The 23,256-nt window shown below is 43.5% G+C and overlaps 2 protein-coding genes across 2 annotated transcripts in view; both read right to left on the reverse strand.

Moving 5' to 3' along the window:
* The window catches only part of PDE194 (formyltransferase), a 66,380-nt gene that overhangs the window by 16,229 nt on the left and 26,895 nt on the right, over nucleotides 1-23,256 (reverse strand). The window contains exon 4 of the mRNA XM_087661290.1: nucleotides 6,143-6,245. Within this exon, the coding sequence (XP_087517416.1) occupies nucleotides 6,143-6,245 (103 nt within the window). The remainder of the gene's footprint in view (nucleotides 1-6,142; nucleotides 6,246-23,256) is intronic.
* Nucleotides 13,510-14,173, reverse strand: LOC148017785 (uncharacterized). Its single transcript, XM_087662326.1, has 2 exons — nucleotides 14,120-14,173; nucleotides 13,510-13,983 (listed from the first exon to the last, which is right to left on the reverse strand). The coding sequence occupies exons 1-2, from the start codon at nucleotides 14,156-14,158 to the stop codon at nucleotides 13,510-13,512; spliced, it is 513 nt and encodes a 170-aa protein (XP_087518452.1). The 5' UTR covers nucleotides 14,159-14,173.

The following is a 23,256-nucleotide window of genomic DNA, read 5'->3' on the forward strand; positions in this document are numbered from 1 at the left end:
CACTCCCTACCCTATACTACACACACATGCTGCTTTCCATTGAAAGGCATGACCACATGACCTCCTGAAGTTCCGTTGACTTGACCTAATGTGAAGGTGAAAGAGACCTTATATGTAGGCCTGGCAGGTCTATTAGCAAGCATGGAATATTGACATGAATGTAGTCAAAGCTGCCCACTCAATCTGCCAAACTTCCTGTCTGGCCTGCTTAGAAAGGTGCCCTGGCCATTGTGACTGCTACCACAACCCAATGCTGCTTTGTCCTTCTGCCTGGATCATGTGGCTGCCCATCTGGCTGTCACTTGTTGAGCTAAAATATGCATTATTTGCTGATTAGCCTCTTAAACAACCCCAAAACACACTAAAAATGCTCTTTTAGAGTAACACCCTAAAATGGGGAGTGGTTCGAGAGAGTTCAGTGGAAACCCTAAAACAAGGAGTGGTTCAAGAAAGTTTAGTGGAAACCCTAATTTTTGGGGCGCTCTTCCACATCTATAAATAGACACGCTGCCCCCATTCAGCAATCATTCTTGTTTGCAAGTTACACCAGCCCACACACCCTTTGCTGCTGTTGGCGTCTAGTTTCCAGCCTGCAGCCCGCCTCCATCTGCTGTCCAGACATCATCGACTGCAGCCACATCATCTTCAGCCTATCCATTGCTGTAGGCGACAGCTCTCAGCTGCTGGGGACTGCTCCAAACTGTCCCAAACTTCTGTTCAGCCTGCTGTCCATCATCTCCAGGGTCAGCCAGCTTGTTCAGCACTGCAGGCCCTGACACTCTCAGACACTGTTTCAGCCTGTTGTTTACAGCAGACTGTGCACAGTTTCCAGCCCCCGATCGGTGGTACACTGCTGCATTTACTAGTTTCCAGCCTCCAGACTGCTGCATTTTGGTGCCCAGCCTACTGCCATTCACTATTAAACGCTCCTGCACTCCGACTGGCGGTCACACACTTGGGATCCGTCTTCGGTGGATGTCACACTCCGACACTGCTCTGCCCTTGAGCACACTGTACACTCTTACATTCATTTACAGCATTCATTCACTTCAGAGTTGTGTTCTCTCTCTCTCTTCTTCTGTTTGTGTTTGAGTTTTGAGTTTTGCGTTTAGGGTTTGAGTTTTGAGTTTTGCGTTTAGGGTTTGAGTTTTGCCTCTGTGTCTGTGTCTGTGTCTTTGTGTTCCTGTCGTAGTCGTACACTCTGTGTGTCCTCAGTGCAAACACTAGTAAGTCTTCTTAACATGGTATCAGAGCCGGTGCTCTTGTAAAGAGTATCCTGCGGATATTGTTGAGAGCTAGTCTTTGTGCAAGGCACACAATACGACTCGTAACCGAATCACTATGTCCCAGACACCTTCTTCTCCAGTTCCTATTATATCTTATCAGGCTTCTCCATCATTGGAGGCCCTGAGATGGCATTATGGACTCGGTGAGGAGGACGACACTCCACCTTCGCCAAATTTCACTAACATGATAGAGGAGAACTTTGAGGAGTACTATCACAACAAGTAAAGTGATGTTTACACCCCTCCTACCAGTTTTGCTACCACATTCGGACCGGTTGCTGAGGCTTGCCACCTCTCCGATCATGGAGGACATATGGCATTTGGAACGTCTCGCAATCCATCTTCATCATCTCTGCCAGGTCCAATGTCAGGTTTGTACAATTCTTTTGTGTTGCATGAATCAAAACCCTCGCCTATTTTTTCTTTTGAGGTACAGGATCCGGATGGCTTTGCATATGTGAACTTCAATAGAGGGGGCTCCGAAGTAGACGAAATTCAAGTACATCTACAGCTTCTGATTCATTTGAGCATATTACACACACTTCTCACTTCCCTCCCATCCCACCCTCTTCTATATCACACCTTGATCATCTCTCATCATCTTTTCAAAATCTTGGATTACACTCCACATCTGCTTCACACACCCTAGGGGTTGACTCTTCCATCTCCACTCCTAGCACCTTTTCCTTCTCCACCCCATTCTCTACCTTTTTGCACCAAGATACTTCATTGGGGGAATGCCACCCTTTAACACAGTGCCTCTCACCTTTCAACAAATGAGCACACCCATCACTCCTGGGTCGACTGTGATCGGCATCCCCCTCACTATCCCCAACTTCACATCTTCCATGACCACTCATATGCAAGGGTTTCCATCCTCAGCTTATGGTGCATCTTCACACTCTCCTTGGGTTACACCTACGCAGGGATTCCCATCTTCTGCTCCCCATGTTCCCATCCCACCTTCTTGGGTTCCTCATGTGTCTACCATGCCCATGCCTAGTCAACCCATCCCAACCTATGGATCCACCTTGCACACTACCCGCATGCCTCGTGGGTACTCTAGGGCCCATTCCCAAGTGTACTGCACTCCCCCATCCTACCCCCACTACACTTTTTCACACTATCCATCTCCAAGCACTACCACTCCTGTTACAACGGCCAAGAATACCTTCATGGATAAGACACGTTTTAACGGGTCAAATTTCACTACTTGGTCGAATTTCATGCAACAAGTGCTTGAGTCTCAGGGTCTTTGGGACCTCATCATTGGTCTAGAGCCTATGCTGGACCCTCAACTAGCTCACCCTGACTACATCCGTCAATGGAGAGTCCGCAATGCTACAGCCAATGTTGAGTTGATGCAGGGATTGCTTCCTGAGTTTCACTCTCAGTTGGAGCACTTCCCGCTCGCATCAGAGCCTTGGAGTCACCTTCTCGACCGCTATGTGGCTTGTGATCGTACTTGGCACATCAATCTCGACTTCGAGCTTCAAGATTTCTCTCTTAAGGGGATGATCTCAAAGTCAAGCTGGCTGACTATAGGCGGTTACTTGCCGAGTTCGTCACTACTGGCTCTCCAAGGTCAGATGACGATCAGGTTACATTCTTCTTGAATAAGTTGCCCGCAAAATACTTCAATTTCATTCAACACATCATCTCCCAACCTAGATTGCCAACCTTCTACGAGTTTGAGTGCCAGTTCTTGCGTTACGCAAGGCCGCATTATCAAGTCCACAAGAAATCCTCATCACAGCCTTATTCAAAGCAGAGGGAGTTGGTTGCTTCTTCTTCGGGAGGGAAAACCACCAGTGGCAAGAACTCGCTACATGCGAAGGCAAGCCAATCAAAGGGTAACTCCTCTTTCTCCGATGGAACCAAAGAATCAAGACCTATCTACCAGCAACTCCCTACGAAAAACCGATTTTGCACATACTGCCAGAGAGCAGGCCATCTGGACGAGTGTCGCTCCAAGGCCCAAGGTCTTCCACCTAAAAAGCCTCAGCAGACCGCTGCGACTTCACAATCCAATGGGGCTACGCCTTCCGTTGCTGCCCCATCTGCTCCTCCAACCCCCACAGCGACTGCTAGACATGTGGCACCCAAACAACCTCAGCGGCCATCCTTCTCTACTCTTGAAGAATTGGTTGATTGGTCTGCACGTTCTGATCCTGTTGGACTTCATGCATCTATCTCACCTTCCTCCCCACCTCGTTAGGCGTTCCCTTGGCAGAGCCCTGCTACTGGATATACGCGATGGTGGCCACCTTCTTAGACTAGCATGTCTCTAGGTCCTTTCGAATACCCTAGGTCAATCTAGCATTCATTTTTCGCACTCTTAGAGTCGGGCCCATAGGATTTTTATCTCTACATTTTAAGTCTTCCGCTGCATTTACTCACACACACATACACATTTGCATCTTTGCACTTGTTCCTTCAATTAGCTTTTCATTTTAGTTTTGTTTTGTTTTTGGAGTATCTCAGTATTGACCTCTATGATTGCAGACTTTGATCTCTTTTATAAGTTTTGTTTTCAATGTAGGGCTAACATGCAGGTTTGCCCAGTCCTACCTGGGCTGGAGACTTGGGATGCGCGCCATTCCTTCATGATTTCATCATCCTTGGAGTTTTTACTCTTCTACCAGCATGGAGGCTTCCCCTCCCGAGGCGGATCGTGCAACATCTCTCTTGATGCTATCATGGCAGTGACTTCTACCTAGCTCTTCCAACTGGGATGCTTCCTCCTTCTCTTCATTCCTTATGGTTCTCGGCCCCACACGAGGACCGACATCAGGCTTATTTTCCTTCTTCGGCATCTACATCCAGGTTGAGAGAGGGTTCCTACCCTTCTTGGTATTCTACAGGCTGCAGCACTTTGTCTTCGACATTAACTTCTCGCCCCTATTGTACCTTACCCTTTATATTGCATGATTTCATCATCTTTGTACTAGGGTGCTTGGGCAAGTGAACAATGTTCCCATGAGGGACACTGTCCAAGTGGCACCTGCTGCATGAGCATTCTTCAACATGTAGCGTACTTTGCATCTCATTGTGCAAAGCACCACTTGCACGGATCCTAAGTTGTTTCCAACGGCGGCTGTTGTTACCACACCACCATCCTTCTTCATCACATGGATACCTCATCACCTATTTTTCCTCGTCATCGGCACCCTGAGTGGATGGGTTAGCTTGTACTGTTTTGTGATGTGTTGGATGTACCGTCCCTACTCCCGTCTTCTGGGTCACTATTCCTCAATCGGCCGCATCCCATAATATTTACCACACTTATTCAAAAAAAAAAAAAACACACACACACACAAAAGTTCCATGTAGTTACATACGCCTTTGTAGGGCTTGGTAGGCCACTAGGCAGCCGACGTGCATCCTTTGTCTGATACCCTGCCCTCTCTGGGCTAACTACTTGGAGTCCCTTGGTAAGATAACCATCGCCTCTGTAGTCTTGGTAGGCCACTGGGCAGCCGACGTATACCCTTTGTCCGATGCCTTGGCTGCTTTGGGGTGGAATGCCTTGGGGTACATTAACATCACAATGACTGGCCTAACCTTTTGGCTCAATTTTGGGCCTGAGAGGAATACTTGCTGATTAGCTTCTTAAACAATCCCAAAACACACTAAAAATGCTCTTTTAGAGTAAAACCCTAAAACGGGGAGCGGTTCAAGAGAGTTCAGTGGAAACCCTAAAACGGGGAGCGGTTCGAGAAAGTTTAGTGGAAACCCTAATTTTTGGGGCGCCCTTCCACATCTATAAATAGACAGGCTGCCCCCATTCAGCAATCATCCTTGTTTTGCAGGTTACACGAGCCCACACACCCTCTGCTGCTCTTGGCGCAAAGGATGTCCAGCCTGCAGCCCGCCTCCATCTGCTGTCCAGCCATCATCGACTGCAGCCACATCATCTTTAGCTTGTCCATTGCTATAGGCGACAGCTCTCAGCTGCTGGCGACTGCTCCAAACTCTCCCAGACTGCTGTTCAGCCTGCTGTGCATCATCTCCAGGGTCAGCCAGCTTGCGTTTTCAGCATTGCAGGCCCTGACACTCTCAGACACTGTTTCAGCGTGCTGTTTACAGCAGACTGTGCACAGTTTCCAACCCCCGATCAGTGGTACACTGCTGCGTTTACCTGTTTCCAGTCTCTAGACTTCTGTGTTTTGGTGACCAGCCTGCTGCCATTCACTATTCAACACTCCTACACTCCGACTGGTCGTCACAGACTTGGGATCCGTCTTCGGTGGACATCACACTCTGACATTGCTCTACTCTTGAGTACACTGTACACTCTTACATTCATTTATAGCATTCATTCACTTCAGAGTTGTGTTCTCTCTCTCCCTTCTTCTGTTTGTGTTTGAGTTTTTGTGTTTGAGTTTTGAGTTTTGCGTTAAGGGTTTGAGTTTTGAGTTTTGCGTTTAGGGTTTGAGTTTTGCCCTCTGTGTTTGTGTCTCTATCTTTGTGTTTATGTCGTGGTCGTACACTCTGTGTGTCCTCAGTGCAAACCCTAGCAGTCTTCTTAACATCACTTGCCTGTTTGGCATCTCAGTATCACAACCTTGCTACAATCCACCAGTTCACAAACCACTGTGCATCGATGCATGTTCCATGTATCCAGCCTATGTCTATTTCTTTCCCAAACATTTGCAAATGGCAGGTAACAGCTCGTTTAGAGCAACACAAAAGAATCACCACCATCACCTATTCTTTCTTTTTCTTTACATATAAAACATTTCCATTTCCTGACAATGGACATGACATAAAGATTCTTCCCGAGTCAAGATGTATTTTCGAAAGGCCCAAAAGACATTATTTAAATCCAAAAGTTAAGTTCCAAGTAAGTTTACCTCGAGTTGGAATTTTAAGAAACTTGCTTGGTAAATAGTTTCCATAGGAAGCTGTTACACATAAGTCTGGTTGCAGATCTTTCAACCCTGCCAAAAATGTCTCCTGCATCAATCAAGCAAGAATTTCCAAAGACATTGATAAAAATTTTCAACCAATAAGTACAAAATCTCCTCCAAATGAATAAATTAAGTACACACAAGATATAATTTAGATTCTTTTACTTTTCTCTAGAGACATAGAAGCTGAAGCTAAACATAGTGTTCGCAGCGTTATTGCTGCTACAACATTCTTCTCAAACTCATTCTTATCTGGCATTACCGTTTATCATCAATCATTAGGTGAGATCTCACATTATTCAGGCTTGTTAACTCATGGAATATACCACAATATGTTTTTTTTTTTTCTCGACAAGAAAATAACGCAACTTTGTGAACCTGTCAAGCAAGCTTGGCTTTTTCACTAGAATCTAGGACAACATTGGTGTATCCTAGCCTATTAATGGCCGCGCATACCTTCTCTTAAGGGCCCTTTGCAAGTGGCCGCCCAGCCAAGATCCTAGCAATCTAAGGGTTTTCTAGAGTTTCGCTCAATGCTGGCCATAAGAAGTATAAAGGTATTCCAATGGCTGAACTGGTCCAAGAGGCCTCCATAAGGTTGGATGCAAGTGCAACAAAACGGTGAAGAGATAGCACCTATAAGACAAAGTTTTCTTCCATCCATAAAAGCCCCACTTCTAGAAGAAACCTGTCACAACTCTATAGAAACAGAATTTGTATCCTTTTTCATTAATTTGTCTATATAATGATTTATTAAATTTATTTCCTTTGCACTAATTAGATATTAAAAAAAAGTGCATTGGAGCTGGCCACTGATGATTGGTCACAGGTTATGGTGGACCCACGCGGTGGGTTAGAGAAAAGATAGTTCACACTTCCACCTATATGGCCCGATTGGGCGTCTGTGACCAGAACTCACGCATATCAGGGTTAGACTCGCACACAGAAAGGATTGATGCCTTGAAGTGTGGGCTAGATCTGCCAGAATCAACAAGATGGCATGATCATGAAATGCTGTACAATGTACATGTGTGGGCTGAAAGCTTGAAATGCACATTTCTTTCAATAGGAAAGTCACATGAAGATTCTGATATCGTTTTTGCGATGTACACGGAAAAAGCTTTCATATGACACCCATATTGGGGGGTCCCTAAATTTTAGGAGGTCCCTAAATTTTAAGAGCCTCGAATAAGCCTAAAAATGCTAGTCCTAAAAAAATAGGGATATCATTCTAAAAATAGTAAATTCTGTACTCTGACTGTGCTTACTAAATTTGGTTGTTTCTATTCTTGACAGTATTCAGCCCAAAAAGGAAGGCCATAGAAAAGAGACAAGTGTCAAGACACTTATCACACATGTTTCCAAGTGTCCCACCACTTGTCACATCTCATGACATATGGCTGGACACTTGTCTTGTGCTACTCCACTTTCCCCTTTTGTACTAGCTCTTCCCTCTCCTATAAATAAGAGCTCGTTTTTCTTCATTCAGCATCATTTTTCTTTGCTATAAACTCATGTACAGCACCCACAGATAGCCAAAAACTGGCCCCATCCATCCCCATCATCATCCCCCACTTCTCCATTATCAAATTCCTCCATATTCCCTCTTCTATCACTGTTGTTTTACAAGACAGCAAGCCTGTAAATTCATTACAGCACCTCCTTCTCCAGCTCTTTCTTCCATTTTAGCAACAAGAAGCAGCCCCTATCCATGTACTGTTGATCAACGATGGAGAAAGGCTGATTTCCCCTCTTTCTTCTCTCATACTGTAAAGAAATCAGTTCTTATTATTGCATAATAGATAATGCATATGTGTTTGTACATCTTTGCATGATCTTGTGAGAGTGAGAATTACTTCTCCTCACTCTCAGGTTGATTGTAACTCAGTTCTTCCCTAAGAGACTTGGGTTCAGCAAAAATACATTCCTTCGGGGAGGGGGGGGTTGCCCATCTTCAACCCTCAATCTTGTCTCCATTACTTTTACATTTTCATGGCTGTAATTTTGTGAGTAATTTTCATTTTCAGCTTTAAGTGTTCATTCTCTTTTATATTAAATCTCGAAAACAAGCGAATATCATAATTGTTAAGCATACTACGTTGTTCGGGGCATTTACAAAACCCAGGGGGGGACGGTGTCCTCCATCAAAAATTCTACACACTTGATCACCTACTATAACCGATGAAGTCTATACAGTTGATTGGTTACTATAATACGTAAAGATCTAAGGGAGCATCACACTAAGTATTAGCAATAGTACCATTCCATGTCCATTGTAACCAACCTTCCTTCCGTAGATGGGTAATAAATCCCTGATTACAACTTAACTATAGCAGCAAAAAATTAGTGCAAATCTGAAAATACAAATTTACCTACTCATCTTGGACAATGTACACCCGATTGGCCCCACACTTGGCACCCCTTTTGGTATTTCTTTCGCTTTATTGAAGAAGAAGAAGATTTACAGTGGGATTCTCCCAATCCCTTTCGGTATTCCAACTCCCCTTGCTGTGATGAACCACCAACAAGTCTTTAATCTGATTTGCCCCTTCATTCTGGCAATCAATTGGCCTTCACCTGCTTTAATGGAGATGGAAAATGCCCCAAATTCAATTATTTCCTGGTCCCTCCACTTGAATAGTTAAAAATAGCTTCAAGCCTCTTAAATCCAAGTCTCAGAGCTTCCAATTTCTGGCGCCTCTTTCTGCTACACATTAGGATTTACAGGAGAGAAATCTGAAATTTCTCAGCCTCCAAGGGTCCAAATGCTGAGATCTTCAAAGCAAAGCTCTGAAATGGCTAGGAGATGAGAAGGAAAGCTGTAGAGAGAGAAAATTTAGAGTTTTGTCACAAAGAATAACTAAAAATCAATCAAATGCAGCTGCTGCCTTGCCACAACAACTTGTAGATGCAAAGAATTGAACAAAATCAGTCATTTACTGCTGTTCCCTGTCTCCACAGCCTGTAGATGTTGTCTCATGCTAGTGATTGGTCTTCTCTTGACCTTGGCAGCCTCAGAAAGTCCTCCAATGGCTGCAAATTAGACCAATAACCTCTCCACCCTCTCTCTTGCAAGCTGAATTTATGAAAATGCCTCTCTCCAATCTCTAAAGACGTTTTTCAGACTTGTATGGGCATTTTTGACAAGTGGTAGCCTTCCCAAATGGTTTTTTCAACATTTTTCATAATTAAATATTAATTTTCAGTCTTTGAATACTGAAAATTAATCTAATAATTATTTCAGTGCCCTGAAAAATAATCTGACTGGCCAATAATTAAATTGGCTAGGCAACTTCCATTCCCGAGTGTCTCTGCGCCATCTTTGACCATCAGATTAGCATTAGATATCATTAAACGCTACTTCTCTAGTATCACCAACTGATACTTATGGCCAAATGGATAACCTAGGCCAACAACTAGCACGAGATACCACCAACTACATGTGCAGCATAACTTATAGCAATTTTTGCCTTTGACATCTCGTGATTTCTTCGGGTCTTGGGCTCGTAAATTTACTTTAACCCCAGTTGCACCTCACATGTGTAACATTTACTTAATCATGTGATTAAAAATTAATCCACATCTTAAGTGAGATTTCAAAAATACATATCCTCATGACAGCCCTTCCCCTTGAAATCCTTGCAATCATCCTCGATTGCACTGCCAAATGCATCAAAAGCAAAGTACTACACTGGAAGTTTCATACGGCATCATAGTCAACACAACATTACGCACTGTTGCTCAACCATTCCTATGCCCAATATATGCTGAAAATCACCAGCCAATATAACATAGCATAAGACTCACAAAGAATCTCAAAAACATTGCCAGATTATCATGTGACATGTCCATTTCTCATGAGCTCAACTCATCTGGCAAAATCAAACCATAGTATAGCGAAAACCAAGCATAAACCATGGCTAAAACATCAATGGCATCATATCATATGTTGTTGTCCATGGAACTAGATGTAAATCATTGAAAACTGAGTATAATCTGATTTGAGAACTGATCACAAGCTGCGGCAAATGTGACCCCAAACTGATCACAAACTCATTGCAAAAACTCACTAGCAATCAATGCAAAAACTGATGCACAACTGATCCAAAAAGTGACCATAAACGGTTCTCAAGCTTATCAAAAACTGAGTTGAAACTGATTAGAATTTTTGTCTCAAAATTGAAGGAAAATTCATACTAAATTGATTATAAGCTTATGCAAAAGTCTAGTTCTAGTGCCCGGGTGAAACTCATACTCACAATGACTAGTACACTAAGTAGTGATCTCATGGCAAACATACTGTCAGCGCAGTACCCTGGATGTATGCTGAATACATCCGAGATCCACTACATACGAGAGCTGTCCATAACTGGAGGAGGAGAAATGTTACCTCCCACTTGAGCATCAAGCAATACTTCGAACCCTTGCTATGCTCAATCTAACAGAGCCCGAACTAAAGTTGGCTCTAACTGAAAGACATATAGGTAAAGCTACAACAACTGAGGATGGTTTGCCAAGTCATCCTCTTCCATCCATTTGGCATCCATTGGTGAATAATTCTGAAATTTCACCAAGTATCTCCTTGAAACTTTACCTTTCACATTTCTTTTCTTATGTGCCAAAATCTGCTCAGGTACCAAAATCTCATCTCGCTCCTCAACCTCAAATTGAATTTCAGCAGACATATCCTTTAGCACATCATCATGAAAAGGCCTCAACAAACTGACATGAAAGGCATTGTGTATCCGCCAATGTGGAGGTAATTTCAGCCCATATGCCACATCCATGATCTTCTCCAACACCTTGAAGGGTCCATAGTATCTCATACTCAACTTCGGATACAATCTTTATTTTCCTTTCATCTTTTTCAGCCTTGCCTTTTCAAAACGCAGCAATACATAATCACCCTCTACAAACTACAAAGCACATCTTGTGGCAATCAGCTGCTCTCTTTTGCTTTTCTTGCGATCTCTGAAGTGCATATTTTATCTTTACATAGGCTACATCCAAGTTTTCCACATAATGATCAGCCTCAAAGATTTTATCCTTTATTTGCAGAATAGGTGCTACCTTCTTGCCACCCTCAACCACCTGAAATGGAGCTTTGCCCATAGAACTATGCACCCGTGTTGTAAGCAAACTCGACCAAGGGCAAATAGTGCTCCCACTGTGTCTTGTGGTCTGAAACATAGACCCTCAAAAAGATCTAACACTGTGGAATTTGCTTCCTCAAACTGACCAGCTGTATACGGATGGAAGAATGATGAGAATTTCAACGTGATACCCATATTCTCAAACAAGCCCTTCCAAAATAAACTAGTCATCTGGGGGTCTTAATCACTAATGATCGACTCTGGCATACCATAATACTTAAAGATGTGCTGCAAAAACAATCGTGCCATATGATCAACCTTTATTTTCTTCCTCACCGGAATGAAATGGGCTTGTTCGCTAAACCTGCAAATAATAGTCCATATCCCATCATTCCTTGTAGGTGTCTTAGAAAGCTCAAAAATAAAGTCCATTGCAATGCTCTGTCAAGGCCTATCTGGAATAGGCAAGGGCTACAATAGACCAAGAATCTTTTGCCTATCATGCTTTACCTTCTGACATACGATACATGTCTTAACAAACTGTTCTACATCATGCCTCAAAGCTGGCGAATAAAAGAAACGCTCCACTGCCTTGATTGTGGCATCAATACCTCTGTGTCCTGTATACAAAGAAACATAACTTTCAATGATAACTCTAGGCCTTAATTGCTTTGTGATACATAGTCGTCCATGCATCATCAAAAATCCATCTCTAAGCACAAAGTGTTCGTGCCTTTGGCCATTGCAAAGCTGATCATAAACATTAGCAAAGTCCGAATCAGCAGCACATTGCTCTTTCATGGCATCCAACTCAGTGTGATAAACCATGCTGACGACTGAAATTTGAGGCTTACGTGACAGTGCATCAACCACAACATTCTTTTTACCATCAATATATACAATTTGAAAATGAAACATAGAGAGAAGGTTTGCCCATCTCATATGCTTCTCTAACAACTTTGTCTGCATCAGAAAGTATTTCAAAGTTTGATGGTCTGTCTGCACTAAGGCTCTTCATCGTTCAGCTCTTCCACGTAGTGGATTGGAGCGTCACTTCGTGGATGGGTCACATAGGGTCCAAGTGGTCTAGGTATGCTTGTAGGGTTTATCTCCATCCTAGGAATGGCTGGCTTGGCGTCATTGGGTGCCCGGAGATCCAATGGAGCTCCACTTCCGAAGAAGTTTGGCTGTCTATTCGCTAGGTATGATTGATTATATGGTTGCAAGTATGGGAGTCTCCTCGCAAGTCTGCAATGCATGGCATCATAGCCAAAGCTACCACAATGAGCACAAGGTTAAGACTGAGGATCTTCACACTCAGGTGTTGGCAGGTGGTTTCTGCCACAATATAAGCATTGGACATGAGGGCGTGTCGATCGTCTCATTGTTTCTTGTAATCTAGCTAGCTCCATCCTCATCTCTGCTAGCTCCTGGCTAGAGTTAGTGCCATTGCCTTTATCCTGAGTACTTGGGCCTAATCTTTCGCTTGTCGTTGAAGCCCTCTCAGGATTAGTCCCCCAACAAATAATGTTTCCATGTAGACAGTGCATGAATTATAACCAAGAGCTCTTTCTCATAGACCTGCAAATTCTTTTCTGCACCATGGAGTATTTGCCTCTCATAAACCACAACTCGGCCATCCTGCATAAGAACTGCCCCAATGCTATTACCACATGCATCACATTAAACTATGAATGACTTCCTTAGATCGGGCAACACAAGCATAGGATCTAAAGTCATCTTTTCCTTCAACTTTTCAAATGCTGAAATTTCAACTGTTGCCCATCTAAATGGCATATCCTTCTTCTACAATGCAAGGCATGCAATGCAGATGCAATTTCAGCAAACCATAGTTGTCAGGTACGAAAAGTACGATATGGTACGGTATGATAAATTACAGTACTAAATGGTACCTTAAGAAAGGTACGGTACGATATTAGTACAAAAAAAAATTACTTTATTTTTTTTTAAACTATAAATAATAGAACACATGTTTAAAGTGAAACTAGCAGTGCCATTACAAAATATGCTGAATACATGAGGTAAAAAGCCCTCGCAATCGAGCAGCAAACATGCGGGCAACGCCAAACGGTACACTGTGCCGAATACATCATACAATCATCAATGAGTGAAACTGGATACAATCATCAATGATAGTACTAAGTAGATACAAAAAGGTGAGACTCGAGAGAGCTGAGGCCTAGAGGCTAGAATGACTCATGAGGCATCACTATCATCAGCATCATCATCATCATCATCGTCATCTGAGTGCTCATCAAGAGAGTTTGAAGATGACTCCTTGTCATCGAATGATGAGGCACTCTCATACTCATCCTCACTCATAAGGTTACCATCATTATCAAATGATGGCTCCCTAGGCAATGACGGTCTAACTGTAGGCAAGGAGGGAATGTCATCATCAAGAACTGGACGAGAGCTACTAGAGCCCCGCCTCATATATGTCTGCAAACCACCCGAACCACCCCTCGTCGATCTCGGAGGGCGTCGAATGACCATGCCCCTACTAGCAACTCGAACTCCTCGCCCACGAGCACGCTGACTACGAGTGTCACGGGTATCTGCTGCTATGAGCTCTCTATAGAGCTCTGCAAAGATCTGCTCCTCCTCATCGACCTCCTTATGTACACTCGCAAAAGTGTCACCCGTCAACTTGAATGTATCAACATTCACCTACACAATGCACATAAGATAATAGATTATAAATACTAAATTGTTGAGTATAATACTATAAAGTAAGTTGTAACAAGTTGAAACCAACAAATTTAAAAAATAAACTTCACTTATCATTTTATGGTTAGATGTTTACCTGCTTTGGACTACCCATACTCATCAAGGCCTTCATCATGCGTAAGTTAGTACGGCAATAGACTAGCTGCTCTAACTGTCGTGTGCTAAGACAATTGCGAATCTTCATGTGAACGAGAGAATAGACACTCCAGTTTCTCTCACATACACCAGAAGAGCAATCTTGCGCAAGGACTCTCATGGCCAAGGGCTGAAGAGTCTCCAGCGCATATCCATATTTTGCCACCAAAATAGAGACTTTACAAGTGACTCCCTTCTCCAACAAGTGGGAGAAGAAAATGCCACATGTCCTCTCTGATCTGTGTAGCATCCAAGCTCCTCTAGGACTGTGTTGTGGTCATCTATGGGGACCACATGAGTCAAATATGCAAGCTGATCTGACCGGAGCTCTCTGTCATCCATGATCGCCGGCGACTTGTAGGCTGGATGCACCAATGCTGCAAAACCATGGATGGACCTATGCATCCATACCCATCTCCTCTCCGCTCTCTCTATGATGTATGCACGCTGAGAATCTGTGATCATCGTGCAAGGCTCTACCTCCACCAATGCAGCTCTGAAGAAGTGAACGAGAAGGCCCATGATGGACCCCTCACAATCAGTCATGCGCAACACACTATAAAAGGGAGTCACGGCAATCACAATGGCACGGACTTTCTGCCAAAACTGCTCATCAAGGCACAGCCGCTGCATGGCTTTCGCCTCCTCTGTCTCATGCTCATCCCACTCATTCCATAGAGTGGACACCACTGTTTGGCTTAGGGCGGACCGCACCTCATAAAGCCGCTCCAACAATAACCACATATAAGCAAACCGAGTTGAAGAAGGCTTCTTCAACTCAAGTTTGCTATGCTCGCGATACATCGCAAGCACCTTCACCTTCACCGTGAAGAAGGTGACAACAGATGTAGCCTTGTGTACCACCCTCTTCATCCATTTTAGCTTCCCGATATCCTCCATGAGCAGGTCCAAACAATGACTTGCACATGAAGTCCACACGATCGAAGGAAACTTGGCCTCAAGCAAACCGCCCATGCGCCGACAATCGGATGCATTGTCAGTCGCAACTTGCACCACATTCAACGGGCCCACCTACAAGCACATCATACATGGCACAAATAATAAAAGCTTCGGGAAGAGATGAATCATGAATCACGTCTTGAAAATTCTAATTATGATTCATGAATAATGAAAGCAACTTTAAAAAGACAATGTGTGCCTCAATGATAGCTTGCCGAATGTGGCGGTAGATGAATGGGCCGGTCATTTTTCTTCCCCTCTTGCCGGTGTCTACGGCCCGCAAAAAATATGCGCCAAGTGGACATGAAACGAGTATGTTGATGATACCCCGTTTCTTACGGTCACTCCATCCATCGGTGAGAATGGAGCAACCGTATTTTGTCCATGTGGCCCGAATAGGATTAAGGGCTTTATCAATCCTCTCCTTCTCTTCATCAATCTTCTTCATCCTCATATCATTGTATGAGACGCCGCTCCTTCCTTCACATAGGCCCACATTGGCGATGGTTCTCACCATCTTCTTCCATTGCTCATGCTTTAGGATGTTGAATGCAAAATTACACTCGATCACCGTGTGTGCAATCTCAACATCGGCTTGTATGATCGGGAGCTTGAGAGAGAGAGAGGATTGCCTCTTCGGTACCACATGAGCCTCTAACCTTTGCCTTTTGCCAATGCCTGAGCCCCAAGCGGATGTGGAGTCAGCACCACCAATGGTGGAGGCCTCACCTGCATTGGTCGAAGATAGGCCTACATTTGAGGCTTCCTCATGAGTAGGCATAGGTATAGATGCCGCCGCCGCCGATCCGCCACCTCCTCCTCTAGTGGATCCCCCTCTCATCTTGGCGAGAATCTCGTCCGCAATGTGTTGAGGGATCGACTTGCATGGAGCGACTTACCTCCCCATCTTGGAAAGATGTTGGAGAAGCCGGGTTGCACCACTTGTGTAGCTCTTCCTGCAATACTTGCATATCCAATTGTGGGAGTTGGACTTCTCTGTGTCCCTCTCCACATTGATGACGTGCAAGTTAAAGGCCTCATGCTTCTCGCATGTCATGGTGCCGAGGCGAGACCGGAGGCCCGATGAAGAGGACAAAGTCGAGACTTGTCACTCCGATCGGCGGTGATGCTTGAAGAGGGAGGGGATGGGGGGAAGAGGAGAGAGTGAGATGATGCTTGAGCCTTGAAGAGGGAGGGGATCGGGGAAACTTGGAAACTTGGAAGAAGAACCAACTTTGAAAAGGGAGAGGATGGGAGAAAGACTCAAGAGAAGAGGGGAAGAGGAGAGAGGAAGAGGGAGCTTGGAGAGGATGGGAGCTTGATGCAGCCTTGGAGACTTGGAAACAAAAGCGAGGGCTGAGAAGAGAGTCGAGACTTGCAAATGATCAATCGTGCCCAGTTTGCGCCTTTTTCCCTAGCCCGTTTTGCGCGGAAACTCCCTCGATAGCTCGCCTTGTCCCGCAAGATACGTGGCCAAAACATGCTTAAGATATCGTACGAAACAGTACGGATATGTACCGTACGGTTCATTTGGTACGAACCTATCCGTTCGACGTAGGAGTACAACCCAGCAACAAACCCGCGTACATACTTCCTATAGTAAGAACATAAACCCAAGAAGCTACGAATCTCATGCACATTCCTCAAAGGTGGCCATGATCATAATGCCCTATGGAAATTTCAATGTAGTACTTTGCTTTTGATGCATTTGGCAATGCAATCGAGGACGATTGCAAAGATTTCAAGGGGAAGGGCTGTCATGAGGACATGTATTTTTGAAACCTCACTTAACATGTGGATTGATTTTTAATCACATGATCAAGTAAATGTTGCACATGTGAGATACAACTGGGGTTAAAGTAAATTTACGAGCCCGGGACATGAAGAAATCACGACATGTCAAAGGCAAAGTTGCTATAAGTTCTGCCGCACAAGTACTTGGTGGTATCTCGTGCCAGTTGTTGACCTAGGTCATTCATTTGGCCATAAGTGTCGGTTGGTGACACTAGAGAAGTAGCCTTTAATGGTACCTAACGCCAATCTGATAGTCAAAGATAACACAGAGACACTCAGGAATGGAATTTTCCTAGCCAAATTAATTATTGGCCAGTCACAATATTTTTCCGGGCACCAAAATAATTATTAGATTAATTTTCCATATTTAAAGACTGAAAATTAATATTTAATTATGAAAATTGCTTGAAAAACCGTTTGGAAAGATTACCACTTGTTAAAAATGCCCATGCAAGAATGAAAAACGTCTTTAGAGGTTGGAGAGAGGCATTTTTATAAATTCAGCCTGCAAGAGAGAGGGAGGAGAGATTATTGGTCTGATTTGCATCCATTGGAGGACCTTCTGCGGCGGCTGCCAAGGTCAGGAGAAGACCAATCAACAGCAGGAGACAGTATCTATAGGCTGTTGAGACAGGGCAACAACAGTAAATGACTGATTTTGTTCAGTTATTTACATCTACAAGCTGTTGTGGCAAGGCAGCAGCTGCATCTGACTAATTTTCAGTCATTCTTTGCGACAAAACTTTGAATTTTCTCTCTACAGCTTTCCCTCTCATCCCCCAGCAATTTCACAGCTTTGGGTCTCAGTATTTGGATTCTTGGAGGATGAGAAATTTCAAATTTCTCTCTTGTAAATCCTAATCTGCAGCAGAAATTATTGTTTAGCAGCAGCCTTGGGAAGCGTGTCAAAAATTGGAAGCTCCAAGACTTGGATTCAAAAGGGCTAAAGCTGTTTTTAGCCTATTCAAGTGGAGGGACCAGGAAATAATTGAATTTGGGGTATTTTCCATTTCCGTCAAAGCAGATGAAGGCCAATTGATTGCCCGAATCAAGGGGCAAATATTAGGCATAAGAATGGTTGAATAACAGTGCGCAATGTTGTGTTGACTATGATGCCCTATGGAACTTCCAGTGTAGTACTTTGCTTTTGATGCATTTGGTAGTGCAATAGAGGAGGATTGCAAGGATTTCAAGAGGGAGGGCTATCATGAAGACTAAGATGTGGATTAATTTTTAATCACATGATCAAGTAAATGTTACACATGTGAAGTGCAACTGGGGTTAAAGTAAATTTATAAGCTCGAGACCCGAAGAAATCACGAGATGTCAAACGCAAAAGTTGCTATAAGTTATGTTGCACAGATAGCCGATGGTATCTCGTGTCAGTTGTTGGCCTGGGTCATTCATTTGGCCACAAGTATCAATTTTGGTGACACTAGAGAAGTGGCATTTAATGCTACCTAACAACAATCTGATGGTCAAAGATGGCGGAGAGACACTCGAGAATGGAAGTTGCCTAGCCAATTTAACTATTGGCCAGTAAGATTATTTTTCAAGGCACCAAAATAATTATTAGATTAATTTTTAGTATTTAAAGATTGAAAAGTAATATTTAATTATAAAAAATGCTTGAAAAACCATTTGGGAAGACTGCTACTTATCAAAAATACCCATGCAAGACTGAAAACCGTCTTTAGAGGTTGGAGAGAGGCATTTTTATAAATTCAGCCTGCAAGAGAGACGGAGGAGAGACTGTTGGTCTGATTTGTAGAAATAGGAGGATCTTCTGAGACTGCCAAGGTCAGGAGAAGACCAGTCAACAGCAGGAGACAGCATCTACACGCTGTTGAGACAAGGCAACAATAGTAAATGACTGATTTTGTTTAGTTCTTTGCATCTAATGCTGTTGAGATAGGGCAACAGTTGCATTTGACTAGTTTTCAATCATTCTTCGAGACAAAACTCTGAATTTTCTCTCTCTACAGCTTTCCCTCTCATCTCTCGACCATGTCATAGCCTTGCTCTGAAGATCTCAACATTTTGACCCTTGGAGGCTGAGAAATTTCAGATTTCTCAAGTGTAAGCAGAAATTGGGGTTTAGCAATAGCCTCGGGAAGCATGCCAGAATTTGGAAGCTCCAAGACTTGGATTCAACAAAGCTGAAGCTATTTTTAGTCTATACAAGTGGAGCGACCAGCAAATAATTGAATTTGGGGCATTTTCCATCTCTATCGAAGCAGGTGAAGGCAATTTCCTCTCTCTACAGGCTTCCCTCTTATCTCCCAACCATTTCACAGCCTTGCTCCGAAGATCTCAACATTTGGACCCTTGGAGGCTGAGAAATTTCAGATTTCTCTCGTGTAAACCCTAATCTGCAGCAAAAATTAGGGTTTAGCAACAGCCTCGGGAAACGTGCCAAAAATTGGAAGCTCCAAGACTTGGATTCAACAAGGCTGAAGCTGTTTTTAGCCTATTCAAGTGGAGGAACCAGCAAATAATTGAATTTGGGGCATTTTCCATCTCCATCAAAGCGGGTGAAGGCCAATTGATTGCCCGAATCAAGGGGCAAATCAGATAAGAGACTTGCTGGTGATTCATCACAGCAAGGGGAGTTGGAATATCGAGAGGGATTGGGAGAATCCCATTATAAATCAACTTCTTCTCAGTAAAGCTAAAGAAATACCGAAAAAGGCGCCAATTTTGGGGCCAATAGGGTGTGCATTGTCCAAGATAAGCAGGTAAATTTGTATTTTCAGATTTGCACTAATTGTTTGCTGCTGTAATTAAGTTGTAATCAGGGATTTACCACCCATCCACGGAAGGAAGGCTGGTTGCAGCAGACCAGCAGCTAAAGAGGACCTCCAGTGATGGAAATGCACAAATTGACTGACGGCAATAGCAACAAGATTTTCTTTGACACCGAGCGGCCCAATTCAACAATAAATGTAGATGTACAGTAGATGGAACAGGTCCCCAAGAAGCAAGTGAGGTCCAAGCAACAAGGCAAGATCATGATGAATAAAATGAGACTAAGGAAGTTCTCCAAAACAGGTCACTTGGCTGGATAGGGGCTGTAGACAGCAGGGCAGCAATGATAGAAGACTCCACGAACTCATGATATCCTCTAAAAGAGGTGTGGGCAGCAAGAGTGGACTGTGAGAGGCAAGGGTAGCTGGCTGAATGAGGAAATGGGGATGCACAAAAACAAGACTCCTATTCATAGAGGATTGGGGGTGCGTTTGGCCTACTCTGAAAAATAGAACCATTTATTTTTTGTAACTTTATTTTAATTGATTTTTGGAGCTGTTTTAAGGAGACTTAATGCTTAATGCACCATAATTGTTGGAGTGCATATCCTAATATTAGTGGCTCAATACCCTCTCTCAAGCCCAAAAAGGACAGTGCCCAAGTTGAAGTGCATCACATCTCCACACTGTTTTGTAAGTTAAGGTACCACCCCAAAGCAACAAGGGCATCGGTCCATGGGTACATATCAGCTGCCCAAGGACCTACCAATACTGTAGAGGCAACAGGCATCTTTCACATAGCCTTATGTAAAAGGTCTTACTTTTTCTGTTTCTTATTTTGCATGGCGGGGAAAATTTAAACATCCCCCATAAATAAAATCTATTAAGTGCAAAGGCTAAGGTGATGATATATAGACAAGGTAAAGGCTACATAAACTCTACTATATGAAGTTGCCTTAGTGATGAGAAGTTGCGAGCATGATGGATCCATGTCTATCATTCCTTTCATGAGGTAAAAGGGGAACATGCTACATAATGCAAGAGTTATAGGCGCCTGCAAATACACATTTTCCCCTCACCCAAAAGCACTCTATTTTACATTAAACACAATGCCAATGCTTGGGGAGATGCAAGGGTAATGCAAAGTGTTATGCTCAAATAGAATGCTATGCACAATGCAGTGGCACTACTCAAGCAATGCCCTCATAGAGGATTTTTTCACTTAGAGAAGCACCCTTTTACAAGCATGACCATCAAGATGCAAACCAACAAAGTATGAATTAATCAAGACAATACTCGAGATCTTGTATGCACCTCCCCCTCTCACCATCGGATGGTGGAAGGAGAAGCACGCCCTCTCACCCCAACACATCGATGTCAAAGGGAGAGGAGAGTAAGACGTGTGTCTTAACTAAAAATCTATGAGATGAATGGCCTCCAAGGTAGCCTCAAGAAAGCTTGCAACTTAACCATGCTAGGCCAAAGTATGATGCCTATTGAGAAACTTGTGAGAGTGCACAACGGAAGAGAACCGCAAATACTGAGAGAATCTCCCTCATGCATTTTGGGGAGAGGCACTCAAAACCGCGGTTCACATTTGCAACCGCTCTCCAAATAGGTCCTTAAATAATGGCATCCCTGAGGAGGTTTGGTCTGGCAAATCGGCCTCATATGACCATTTACGTATATTTGGCTGTGATGCTTTTTGTACATGTTAGGGATGAGCTAAGGAACAAACTTGACCCAAAATCCACCAAAGGCATTTTCATGGGCTATGGTGATGAGGGTGAATTTGGCTACAGAGTGTGGTTACCTCAGTCCAAGAAAATTATTCGCAACCGTAATGTTGTGTTTAATGAGGCAAAATTGCTGAAAGGCTCTTTAGCCTCTAATGAAGATTTGAAAAAGGTGAAATTTCAGTGTTTACAGCCACCCATAACTTCAGAAAATGAGCCTCAAGGGGCTGTACCACAGGCTGAAGCTGATGATCAGCCGGTTACTTTTGAGCCAGATGATGATGGATAGCAAATAGAAACACAAGGAGGTCATGGACAGCAAGATAGGCTTGCTAATTATGAAAATGCAGGTGCTGGAAATGAAAATGAAGGTGCTGTACAGCATGAACAGCATGCTGAAAATGGTTTACAGCAGCAAATGAATGCTGAAAATAATATACCTCCTGATGTAGACCCAATTCTTGACAATGTTGATCATTGGGTACGCAGGTCTACATGCGTAAGAAGGCAACCACATAGGTTTGACCCCTCCTTGCATTATGTGATGCTTACAGATGAGGGTGAGCCTCTTACATACAAAGAGGCCAAGTCATGTGAGTTCAGCAGTAAGTGGGAGCTAGCTATGCAGGAAGAGATTAAATCTCTATATGCAAATGATACTTGGAATCTTGTGTCATTACCAAAGGGAAGGAAGCCACTTCCAACAAATGGGTATACAAAGTCAAGACAGTTGATGGGAAACCCAAGTACAAGGCAAGGCTAGTTGCCAAAGGTTATGCACAAAAGGAAGGGATTGACTTCCAAGAGGTCTTCTCACCTGTTGTGAAGATGACCACTTTACGTGTGCTTTTTGCTCTTACTGCTGTTTTGGATTTAGAGCTGTATCAAATGGATGTAAAAACAGCTTTCTTGCATGGTGGCATTGATGAGGAAATCTACATGAAACAGCCCGAAGGCTTTGTAGTTCCTGGAAAAGAACAAATGGTGTGTAAGCTAAAACGCAGCCTGTATGGGCTGAAGCAAGCACCACGGCAGTGGTACAAAAAGTTTGATACTTTTATGCTATCTCATGAGTTTACACGCAGCAATGCAGATCACTGCTTGTACATGAAAAAGGATATAGATGGCAGCCCCATAATACTTGTTTTGTATGTGGATGATATGTTACTAGCTGGGAAAAGAAAGACTAGCTTGCATGCTCTCAAAAATCAGCTGAAATCAGCTTTCTCCATGAAAGATTTGGGGAATGCAGAGCATATTTTGGGCATGAGGATTCGTAGAGATAGAATGCGGAAATTGCTGTTTTTACCTCAAGAAAAGTACATTGGAAAGGTACTGGACAGATTTAACATGGCTGAAGCTAAGCCTTTTGGGGTACCCTTACCTCCTTATCTCAAGCTTAGCAAAGCCAACAGCCTGAAAGATGACGTGGAAACAAATGCTATAAAGGGAGTTCCTTATGCATCAGCTTGTGGCTCTCTTATGTATGCTATGGTTGCTACTCGTCCAGACATCGCTCATGCAGTGGGAGTTGTTAGCAGGTTTATGTCAAATCCTGGCAAAGCACATTGGGAGGCTGCCAAGTGTATTCTTCCATACCTTAAGGGTACACAAAGAAAAAGTATTTGCTATGGGCAGGGTGCACTTAGTTTGCAGAGTTATTGTGATGCAGACATGGCAGGTGACTTGGGCACTCGTAGGTCCACCAGCGGGTATGTCTTTACAGTTGCTGGTGGGGCTACCACTTGGTGTTCCAGGTTGCAAAACATTGTTGCACTGAGTACCACTGAAGCTGGATACATATCAGCTACTGAAGCTTCTAAGGAAGCTATATGGTTGAG

The sequence above is a fragment of the Lygodium microphyllum genome, chromosome 21, assembly GCF_053477565.2.
Source record: "Lygodium microphyllum isolate KBCC chromosome 21, Lygodium_microphyllum_v1.1.10, whole genome shotgun sequence".
Taxonomy (NCBI): domain Eukaryota; kingdom Viridiplantae; phylum Streptophyta; class Polypodiopsida; order Schizaeales; family Lygodiaceae; genus Lygodium; species Lygodium microphyllum.

Bases quoted from the DNA above. Each gene is read 5' to 3' on its own strand.
- LOC148017785 (XM_087662326.1), bottom strand. From the start codon at position 14,158: ATGATGAAGGCCTTGATGAGTATGGGTAGTCCAAAGCAG. The intron at 13,984-14,119 runs GTAAACATCTAA...TGCATTGTGTAG, and splicing joins GTATGGGTAGTCCAAAGCAG to GTGAATGTTGATACATTCAA.